The sequence below is a fragment of the Thalassophryne amazonica genome, chromosome 1, assembly GCF_902500255.1.
Source record: "Thalassophryne amazonica chromosome 1, fThaAma1.1, whole genome shotgun sequence".
In the NCBI taxonomy this organism is placed as follows: Eukaryota; Metazoa; Chordata; class Actinopteri; order Batrachoidiformes; family Batrachoididae; genus Thalassophryne; species Thalassophryne amazonica.
This window is the reverse complement of record NC_047103.1, coordinates 162,723,536-162,735,111: the sequence shown is the minus strand read 5'-3', so window position 1 is coordinate 162,735,111 and position 11,576 is coordinate 162,723,536. Positions and strand designations below refer to the sequence as shown.

At 45.9% G+C, this 11,576-nt stretch overlaps 1 protein-coding gene across 1 annotated transcript; it reads left to right on the top strand.

The window, feature by feature from the left end:
* Positions 1-4,303: 4,303 nt before the first annotated feature.
* On the top strand, positions 4,304-5,123 carry LOC117520744 (insulin-like growth factor-binding protein 5). Its single transcript, XM_034182066.1, has one exon. The coding sequence runs from the start codon at positions 4,719-4,721 to the stop codon at positions 5,106-5,108; it is 390 nt and encodes a 129-aa protein (XP_034037957.1). The 5' UTR covers positions 4,304-4,718; the 3' UTR covers positions 5,109-5,123.
* The last annotated feature ends 6,453 nt before the right edge of the window (positions 5,124-11,576 follow it).

Below are 11,576 nucleotides of genomic sequence, written 5' to 3'. Positions count from 1 at the left end.
GAATGTCACTAACTTGTTGTTTTAGTTTTCTCTCTGTCCTTCATGCTAACTAACTCTCAAATACTGACAAATAACGGGCAGCATGGTGACTTAGTGGTTAGCACTGTTACCTCACAGCAAGAAGGTCATGGGATCGTTTCCCGCCTTGGCCTTTCTGTTTGGCGTTTGCATGTTTTCCCTGTGTTTGCGTGGGTTTCCTCCTGGTGCTCCGGCTTCCTCCCACATCCAAAGACATGTAGGTTAGATGGATTGGAGACTTTATAATTGCCCATAGTTATGAATGCATCTTTCTATACGCGGCCCTCCGACAAACATCCTGTCTAGGGTGAACCTCCCCCCGATCCTTAAATAGAGTAAGCGGTGTAGAAATTAGATGGATGTTTTGGGCACTTGCTCACTGCAGAATGCTAACTACAGTATATGTGTATATACACACACACACCACGCGCACAATTATTAGGCAACTTGTATTCGTGAGGACAAATACAGTGCAAACACAATGTTCTCATTTATACCAGAATGTTAATAAACCACAAACCTGATTGTTTAGCAAAGAAAAAGTGAGTTTGTGCTTTTTCAGGAAAATAATTTGTGTGCAGAATTATTGTGCAAATAAATGAAAAACTTTTCCCAAAGTGATTTGAATGGACTAATTTAAACACCCGTCTTTCCAGTAACTGCCATGATCCTTCCCTTCCTGGTGCCTGTCAGTTTCTCATTCTATTGCTGATCAACTTTTCAAAGGTTACATAAAACCTTTGAAATATCTGTCTTTAGATATTTCTTTGCTCAGTCTTGACGTCTCTTGCTCAGTGTCATTGTGTTTCAGTCTTCCTTACCTTGGCCATGTCTCTGAGCACTGAAGACCTTGAACTTCTGAACACTGCAGGTAGTTTGCAGTTCTGGAATATGATGCCACTGGAAGATAATAGGTTCCTGGTAGAGTCACATTTAATTCTTCTCAAGTTTTTTATAGTTAATTTGCATCTTTGGAGCATGGTAGACAAAGGCTCAGATGACTTCTTTTTAACTCTAGAACACAGAGCAGTCCTGTATCCTGGGACTGTAGGGCATGACAAGGCACATAAGGTTTGGCAAGGACCGCGAGATAACTCAGTGCATGACCAGTTAGAGCCGTATATGTCAGCAGAAAAACCCTAAAATCTGCTCTGACATTCACAGGAAGCCAGTGAAAGGAAGCCTGAACATGTGTTATGTGATCAAATCTCCTGTCTTTGGTTAAAACTCTAGCAGCAGTATTCTGAACCATCTGCAAACATCTCACCCTCTTAAGTGGTAATCCAGAAAATGGCATATTACAATAGTCAATTCTGGAACACAAAGGCATGAATCAAAGTTTCTGCATCGGTCATACACACAATCGGTCTAATCATTGTAATATTACACAAATGAGCCACCTCCTTAATATGCAAATCAAAACACAGTGTTGGATCCAAAATTACATCAAGATTCTAAACATTTTCACCTCACACAATCCCCCAGTGACACTGTTAATTGATCATAAAGATGTCTCAGACACAACACTAGCAACCATTTCAGTCTTCTCTGCACCGAAAAACAGAAAATGAGATAACATCCAATTCTTCACTGCAACTAAAGTCAGAGAGACAGTGACAGGCATGTATATCTGCAGGTCATCAGCATAACAGTGAACTTCATTTCCATAGCCCTGTATAATGTGACCAAGTGGTGCCACATAAAGTGAGAACAACAGTGGTCCCAGAACACAACCCTGAGGTACCCCACATTTCATATATAAAAGTTTAGGTGTTGTTCCATGACAATGGACACATTGCTTTTGACCTGACACATAAAACCTGAGCCATGAAAAGCACATGTCCTGAAATATTAGGATTCAAAGATTTATTTGTCACATGCAATTGTACAATACAAAGGCAGTGAAATGGGAAAGTGACTAATCCAGATTCTGCAAAATAAAGTATTTAAAAGCAAAAAAATATATTCTGGAAGGTATAGGGGGAGGAGAGCTATATACATATAGTACAGTAGATTGGTGCAAAGTGACTCTATTGCAGTAGTGCAATGACTGTAACGTAGATGTGTGTGTGTGTGTGTGTGGGGGGGGGGGGGGGGTCGGGGGGGTGAGTGAGTGAATCAAGGACCTGATGGCCTGAGGGAAGAAGCTGTTCCTCAGTCTCTCTGTCCTGGCTCTGTAGGAGCAGAGATGCTTGCCAGAGGTCAGACACTGAAAAAGACTTGCTTGCATGGTGAATGCAGCATCTGGCATATCGATGTCTTGGAGAGTGGGCGGCACTGACCTGGTTGTGTGTTCAGTACACTGAATCACTCTATGCAGAGCTTTCCAGTCCAGAACAGTACAGATGGCGTACCAGGCTGTGATGCTTCCCGTGAGTACAGACTGCATTGTGGAGGTGTAAAAGGCTTCTTGCAGCACAGTGGAGATCTTGAATTTCCTCAGCTGTCTGAGATAGTACAAGGGCTGCCTTGCCTTCTTCACCAGGGAGGAAATGTGAGTGGTCCATGTCAGATCCTCAGAGATGTGAAGTCCAAGGTACCTCTAGCTACTGGCTCTCTCCACTGGTGGCCCATGGATCTTGAGCAGTGTGGTACAGATCCTCTGTCTTTCCTTAAGTTAACCACCATCTCTCGTTTTGGAGACATTCAGGTCCAGGTTGGTGTCTCTACACGATGACAGTACCTCCAAATCCTCCAGATAGGCTATCTCGTCATTGCTGGAGATCAGGCGTATCACCATTGTGTCATCTGTGAATTTCTTGATGATGTTGGAGAAGTGAGTGGCTGTGCAGTCATGTGCATAGGGGCAGTAGAGCAGAGGACACATCCTTGAGGGTGCTCCAATGTTGAGGACATGGAAACTGGAGGTATGGTTGCCATATCCTCACCACCTGTGATCTGTCCGTCAGAAAGCTCTGAATCCAGGAGCAGAGTGAGGTGTTTAGCCCCAGATCCTTGAGCTTGGTAAGCAGTCTGTGGGGGACTATGACGTTGAATGCTGAGCTACAGTCAACAAACAACAGCATGCAAACAGTCTTGATATTTCACACATTTTTAATTATTTATGCCATTTCAAACACAAAAAGTTACTCAGGCTTCTCAATATAAAAATTTCTAAAATTATGTTCCTTAAACTGAAAGTAAATCTCTGCAACTTGATATAAATTAATTAAACATATAAAAGCCAAGATGATGGGTTGGGTAAGTAATGGGCCCCTTTGGTATAATACCCAGTATTATTGCCAGTTTTCTTCAGACAAGTCAGGGGATGGATACATGAACATTTCCAAACGACTATGTTTTGAACTTTATTTACATCAATTATGAATAAATACAAACAGTATGGCACTCTATGGTAAATCTGTGTGGAGAAGACAGTTCTCAAAAACTGAGTGACTGTGCAAGAAGGAGAAGAGTGAGGAAAGCCACCAAGACACCCAGACAACCCAGAAGACACTTGTAGGCTTCTATGACTGTGATTGGAGAAATTGTGCACAGTGCATGTTTTGCATTTTGTATCCTTAATTATACAGCTTCATGATGAAGTGGGATAGAGGATTTATTGTGTATCAAAAATAATTTTTAATTGTTTCCAGCAAAATACAGTATCCTGGGCAGGGGTTTTGGTCAAGTGCTTATTTCCAGAGCAGAAGGTTCCCAGTTCAAGCCCATTCTCTACATAATGTGGCGATGCAACCGGAAGGGCACCTGCTGTGAAAATCAACACCTCGGATCTGCTGTAGCAGATCCCAAATGAAACAAGGGAGAAGCCAACGGGACTTACGCACTTTTTGCTTCAAGAAAAATAGTGATCAATTGTATTAAAAAGCCGTGCTCCAATCCAGCTGTGGCACCACAGATGTAGAATCTGCATCCATCAGCAAATGAATCACCACCATCAGTCTCTGTGACTTTTAATGGTCTCATGATAATCATTCCATGATATGCAATGTATCATTCAACCCCTCTGACAAAAAGTGTTACGAGCATTCTGGCGTCCCCTATTTTTCATTCTATTTTAAACACATCCCTGATCTCTGCGTTTTGCTTTTTTTTTTTTTTTTTTTTAACTAATCTGGCACCGGATGCGGTTGAATTCACTGTCTTACAATTCAAACTTTGCAGTCAGATGTCCTGGATGTTTTTGTGCGCAGCCTGGGAACCTATGAACACTGACAGAAGGTCTCTTCGTGTCAGATATCTGGCAGATCTGGAGGCGTGCCAGCACCCGCCCTGTGAAATCAGCGTCGCAGCGCGCGCGGACTTGGCAAATGCGCCTCCCCCCTCCGAACGCTGTTTGACATAAACCGTCGAGAAGCTTCGCCTGTGGCACTTTGCTTCTTGAAAAGGCGAGCTCATAGACACGCATCATCTATTCTGCTCAGTGCAGGGAGCGCGCGCCGTCTTCTCTTCTGAAGAGGCTGCGCGTAAACGGTGCCGTGCGTCACACGTACGCGCGCTGCAGTTTCTTTACAATTACTGTTGTTATAATTACTGCTTCTGCTTGTTCGAATCCTGGTGACTGCAAGGTTGAAGGACACCGGAAAAGGCTGCCTGTGCACGCAGCGGATGCGGTGACACCCGCGGGTTCGAGTGCGCAAAGGCACCTGTGGATGCGCCTGATGTTTGGACTCAAACCTGCTGCAAAGAAACCGTTCACCGCAGCGTTTAGTAGATAGCAGATCAGACGACATCGCACCATGCTCCTGACTTTTTCCTCCGTGCTCGTGCCGCTGCTGAGCGCGATCACGGGCTGCGGCTCGTCGTACGTGCCGTGCGAGCCGTGCGATCAGAAGGCGCTGTCCATGTGCCCGCCGGTGCCGCTGGGCTGTCAGCTGGTCAAGGAGCCGGGCTGCGGCTGCTGCCTGACGTGCGCGCTCGACGAGGGCCAACCGTGCGGCGTCTACACCGGGCCGTGCACGCGCGGGCTCCGGTGCCTGCCCAAGAACGGCGAGGAGAAGCCGCTGCACGCGCTCCTGCACGGCCGCGGCGTCTGCACGAACGAGAAGCTGTACAAACTGCTGCAGACGTCAAAAGGTAGGCCCGGGGAATGCGCGAATCAGCCTGCAGGGGGCGGCAGTGGTAATTAACCACTTATGAATGAACCTCTTCATGATATTATTATTATTATTATTATTATTATTATTATTATTATTATTATTATTATTATTATTTCACGGCAGTCTTTTGGTTTTACAGTGTCACTACATGATCTTTTTCACCATAAAGTTTGATTTGAACAAGCTCTGCTCCAGAAAAAATAAGGAAATTTCAAGAACCAAATGTATATTTAAATTTCACTTCTATGCCATGAAAATATAAATCTGTTCTGTTTGGAAACTGTATCTCCAAAACTTAGCGAGAAGTTCCTCAAAAACGTATTTGAAATATTTCTTAGGCATTCTAAAAAAACAAAACAAAAAAAATAACTTTAATGAAATAAATTTTGTCAACGGGATACAAAAAACAAAGATATATGCATTTTTTTTTAGTTCAAAACAAAATATTAAGTTAATCTCATTTAATGTAAGTGATATATTTGAAAACATATAAAAACTTTATGTACATGTTTTAATGTAATTACGTCATTATCAAGAGTTCAACAAATTTTATTTCCTCAGTGAGAAGTTTGCATTTATAGTTTAATCAAAGGTCTGTTGCAGCTTAAAAAACCAAACAAACTGGGTGCTCAGAGTGTAACACCTGCACTGTACACGTTTAACACAAATTTATGCAAATTAACACTCTGTTGATACCAGAATATTTGGTTCTGAGCTGCTGCAGTGTTTCATCAGTTCTAAGCCAGTTTATCTGTAACCAACATAAAGCTTTTACACGTATTGTTCCAAATGGTTTGATTTAAATTATGACTTTGATGTTGATCTAGCAAGGTCGTCCAAGGTCAAATGTCATGGGATGAGTAGATGGATGATGTGTGGCTTCCTTTTAGTTTTCAACAGGTTTATCTTTACCCAGTTCATCCAAACAGTCATCCTAAATATCCCCTATTTTATCAAGCACTGGGCCCAAATTTTGGCCTTGGTCTATGACCTTGACGTTGAATGAATTTTTCCTCAAAATGAAGACACTTTGTTCTTGGCTGCACCTTAATGATTCCATGTTTGGCTCAAATTGGATTAAAGTGGTTTGAGTTACTGATGCAGAAATACACAGAAACATGTGCAACCAAAAAAACTAACAAAGAAACAATGTGGTTCAAGGAATTATGTCAGCAACACATTCCTGAAAAGTGACTCTGAAACCTTCCCTCTGTGTTTGTAGTTTGACTGCAGCAGCATCCCAGCTATAAAAAAAAAAATAAAAAATGAACAAACAAATATGTAAATGAAATGGGCTCAATCGCTGTTACATTTACAGTTTGATTATAGCACGATCCAAAGTTTCACAAATAATTTTCTGAAAAGTGGCTGAAATGTTCCCAACGTATTACAATTTGACTTTAGCCATTTTCAGATAAATAAATAACAGAAAATTCACCACAAATGTGGCACATTAATTTATAACATATTATTATGTAATCAGTGGATTTCAGTGAAGCAGGATTTGGTTTGAGGAAGCCCTGATTAGATTTTCAGGCGGGTCCAGAACCGCAATCAGATCCAGACAGACGGGTGTTTTTTTTTTTTTTTTGGTGGTTATGTGTTTTTTTTTAATAGCCAACAAACCGTTAAGTGTGACCATCTTATTGACAAGAGGCCCGGTCACCTCTCAGAAGGAGCTGCGCTCGTGATTCTGCAGCGTGTCCGTGGTATATTTTCCATCGTTGTAGAAACCACGTAGCAGCCACAGTGAACACGATCCGAGTCCAAACAGCTGGATAAAGATGTTGCGCTCCTCCCTTGTCAGTGCAGGAATTTGAACAAAGCCTGCTGGTGACTCACTCAGCTGCGCCGCAGTGGTAAATAAAAACACGAGGTCACCTCCAGTCTTGCGGTCACAACACCGTTTCCCAACATACTACATGTTGCAAATGAAGCTTTTTTTTTTTTTGGAGTTCACAGCAGGGGTCAAACGGGAGGCGGCGTGTCCGGGAGCCAGCTGGGGCGACTTATCTGGGTTGCTTTCTTCAAACTGGGTTGGCACCTGTCATTAGCAGGATCCACAGCCCCAAAGCTGCCCTGCGTCTTAACCCTGTGAACTCTGTCAACAATCAGCAGTCACCCCGCCATCTCACTGTGAAAGGCAGCGGTGGCGGCAGTAGGTTTGGTGTGAGTGGGCCCCTGCCTTGGGGCCGACATAAAACACGGGAGATTACAGGTGGTGTTCTGTCAGGCTCCTTGTTGGCTCCTTTGAATGGCGGTTGATGGACCAGTTTAGAGACCTTTTGGGGGCGAAGGTCAGCCCCTGCCATTATTTCAAGGTGTGAAATCAAATTTGACCCTATCCTGTCTCCACCACCGTGTTTTATTCTCTCCCACCACGCTGGCTCGGCTCCTCTTTTTTGCACTTGGCTACTGTCCCTCATCCTTTTTTCCACCCTGTTCTTCATCCCCTTCTTCCTTTCCAGTTCAGATTGGCAGGGGTTTCTTTTTTTTGGGGGGGGGGGGGGGGTGCCGAGGTAAAGCCACTCTGGAAACATCACTACTCCCGTCGGCTGAGCCGAAGCCTTTTCAGGCCAAGTAACATTAGACTGAAGGCCGGGACAAAAGCTGAACGATGAGAAAGGAGGAGGCTGATAGGAAGAGTCACTGCAAACCCAGCTAACTGAAATGATGCACACACACACACACACACACTCTCAAAAAATGGTTACATTGGCTTCGCTCGCTCACCCAGAGCGAGATCATTTCAACCGTCAGAAGTGATCCGAGGAATGATTGCAGAAGAGGGAAAAAAAATCCTCAGATCCCATTCTCATTTCACTGTGTTCCCACACTATCCTCTGCTCCCTCCCTCCAGTCGTCCCCCACCCTGAGCACTTCATCTGTCTCCCCCCTAACTCCCTCCCTCCACTCCCTGTGAGTGCTGCTGACAGGCCCAGGCTGGGCAGTGACTCAGAAGAATGCAAGCTTCAGATCGTGCATTAGGGACTAAATGTGTAAGTTTTTAAATGTTTTGCACCAAAAGGCATGTCTGCCTTTTGAATAATGTGCACAGAGGAAGCAACACCAGTCAAACACGAGGGAAACGTTTCATGCAAGGGCGCAATTTAGAACTAGAAATTGGGGGGGACAAAGTGCGAGGCCCGCAGGGCCAAAGTCCATAGGCGGGGGGTCTGGGGGCCGCTTTAGGACCCCAGAAGCCAACGGTTTCTAGATAAGTGCAGATGCATTCTGAGCATCCAGAACAGTAATTTTAATGTTTTGAGAAGACCATAAAGTGGACACCATTTGACTTATGCAATTTGAAACTGTGGATATAAGTACTTTATTCTGAGAATAGCCAGTGTAGCGGCTGTACTCTGCATTGTGTTGTTATGACTCCGCCCATTCGCTCCCCTCGGGACGCAAACTCATGAGCTCCGGCATGAGAGTTGGACTCTCTAACCAGAAGGCTAAAACCCAGGGCTCTGGCCTTGTGACCAGAGAATCTTTTGAGCTGTTGGGAGTGAGGTTTACTAACTACATCTGCACAGCGACACCTGCTGGCCTCTGTTACACCAGCATTGATATTATTAACATCCTGGTGTAAATAAGGTATCACCACATGTGTGTCAAGGTTTGAGTTTTGCTGGGTGTTCTGTTTTATTTTGTTTGTTATTTTGCATTTCGTTGGATTTGGTTGGTTTCTTCTCTTGCTGGGGTTTTTCTGCTTGGGTCTGCCTCTCTTTCTTTCTCTTGTCTCTCTCCCTTGAATCTTGGTGATGGGTGTTTCTCTCTCTCTCTGGCCACGCCCTAGTTCTGGTGCTTTCCATGCACACCTGTTCCTGATTTGCTGATCACCACCTGCAGTTATTTAAGTTCTCTGGGTGTGCTTGTTCCCCGCCAGTTTGTCGTGCCTTGTGCCCTCATTCTAGCTCTGTTCCTGCGTTCCATAGTCCTGCCTGTCTCTTTGTGTGTACCTGACCTCCAGCCTGTTGCTTTGACCACGCCTGATAGCCTGATGTTTTTTGTACTGCTGCTTTTTCTGGACTGCTTACTTGTGTACCAACCACCACTATCCTCAATAGTAAAACCTTCTAACAACCAGAGCTGTTTGTCTGAGCCGTGCATTTGTGTCCAGCTATTCCAGACCATCCAGCCTGATAGTACAAACTGGCCAACGATAGACACAGCCAGCTCTAACCCATTTCAGCTGGCGGTACAACAGCACAGTAAGCAGCTCACACAGCAATAGGATCATCTCACCGCACTCTCTTCCGTTTTAGTGACCTTGCTAAATGCCAGAACTCATTCATGGAGTCGGTGAGCACCCTGATGGGACAATTACTGTCAGTGTTAGACCATCAGGCTTCTACTGTTCCAGCCACCGGCAGCACCAGTGTGCCACCTTCAGGACCGCCAACGGTTCACCGGCTTCTGTACCGGAACTTGAATGCTGCAACCTGCTGTCGCCGCCTGAACGCTTTTCCGGCGAGTCAGGTGACGTCACACCATTCATTACTCAGTGTGAATTAAACTCTGAGCTCATGTCATGTAAGTTCCTGTCCGACAGGACAAAGATAGCTTACGTGATCACTCACCTGACCGGTCGTGCTTTGGCGTGGGCAACAGCAGAGTGGGGTCGCCGATCTGCAACCTGTGCGTCTCTTCCGGCTTTTACAGCGGCACTGCGATCGGTTTTCCAGCACACCTCTCCGGGGTGTGAAGCAGTCCATGCTCTCATGAGGCTGAGGCAGGGTGGACGCCGAGTCGCCGACTATGCCATGGACTTCTGCATTCTGGCAGCCAAGAGCGAATGGAATCCCACGGCACTCCATGATGTTTTTCTTCAGGGTCTTGCTGAAAACATTCAGGACCAGTTGGTGGCCGTTGAATTGCCTGAGGAGCTTGACCAGCTCATCGCACTCGCCATACGGACCGACCGATGTCTGCAGGACCCTTCCTCACCGTGATGTCCAGCTTCCTGCTCGAACGCGCCACAAGATCTCCTGCCCTCTCGTCCTCCTCCAGTCATGTCAGCACGGAATCCCCACTCCGCGGCACTGAGAAGCCAATGCAATTGGGTCACACTCGACTCTCCTCCTCCGAGAGCGGCGACGCCGTGAAGGCGGACTTTGTTTTTACTGTGGGCGTTCCGGTCACATGATACTTATTGTCAAGCCAGGGGTGCCACCAGGTGGCCACAAGCTGAGATTCGGGTAAGTCAAAACATAATTTCTCCTTCCTCAGCACAAAACGTGATTTTGGCTAAATTAATATCTGATCATTCATCCATTACTGTGCCTGCATTTGTTAATTCTGGTTCTGATGCGAACTTGATTTTGTCTTCTCTGGCCAAATCTCTACACCTTAACTGTATGAGCTCTCAAGCCCTCTGGTGGTGCGTGCCATGGATGGCCATAAAGTGGGGTGCATTACCATCGTACTCAGTCAGTTCAGATGATAATTTCTGAAAACCACTCTGAATTGATCAGTTTTCAAATTTTTGATAAAAATGACTCACCTGGCTATTTTGGGGCATCCCTGGTTACAAAAATATGGTCCCAATTTTGACTGGGCTAAGGAGAGATTATTTCTTGGGGGGCCTACCTTGTAAACAGACAGAAACGTGTCAATCAGGAGTTAGAAAAGGGACTCCGGATTCTCGCCTCCCAGCATCCTGCCTCGTGGTCTGCGCAACTGTCCTGGATAGAACTGGCCCACAATAGTCTCCCTTCTACATCCTCTGGTTTTTCTCCATTTCATGTAGTGTATGGTCATCAGCCTCCATTGTTTCCATCCACAGCACTTGATTCTTCTGTCCCCTCTGCCCTAGGACTCATCCTCCGCTGCCGACGAACCTGGGAGCGGGCATGTAGGGCCCTCCTATGGTCCTCAAGCGGCCTATAAGATGGCGGCTGATCGTAAAACGGTCTTCTGTGCCTGCATACGGACCTGGACAGAATGTTTGGCTCTCGACACATCATCTTTCTCTTAAAGGACTGCCCAGAAACTGGCTCCCGGGTTCGTTGGTCCACTCCCGGTTTCCAAAGTCTTTAATCCGGTTTCTGTTCGCCTCCGCCTCCTGAGGACTATGCGTATCCACCCAACCTTTCATGTTAAGCCTGTTCATTCCAGCCCATTGTGCCCCCCAGCCGTTTCCCCCCCTCCACCCGGTTCGTGGGTGGGGGCCCTGTTTTTGCCATTTGGCGGCGTTTGGACTCTCGCCGCCGTGGTCATGGGGTTCAATATTTGGTGGACTGGGAGGGCTATGGCCCGAGGAGCAGTCGTGGGTTCCCTCCCGCTTCATCCTTGATCCTGCTCTGATCCGTGAGTTTCATGACTCTCGTCCTGCTGTGCCTGGGCCGTCCGGAGCCGGCTGTGGGGGGGGGTACTGTCAAGGTTTGAGTTTTGCTGGGTGTTCTGTTTTATTTTGTTCTGTTTGTTATTTTTGCAATTCGTTGGATTTGGTTGGTTTCTTCTCTTGCTGGGGTTTTATGCTTGGGTCTGCATATC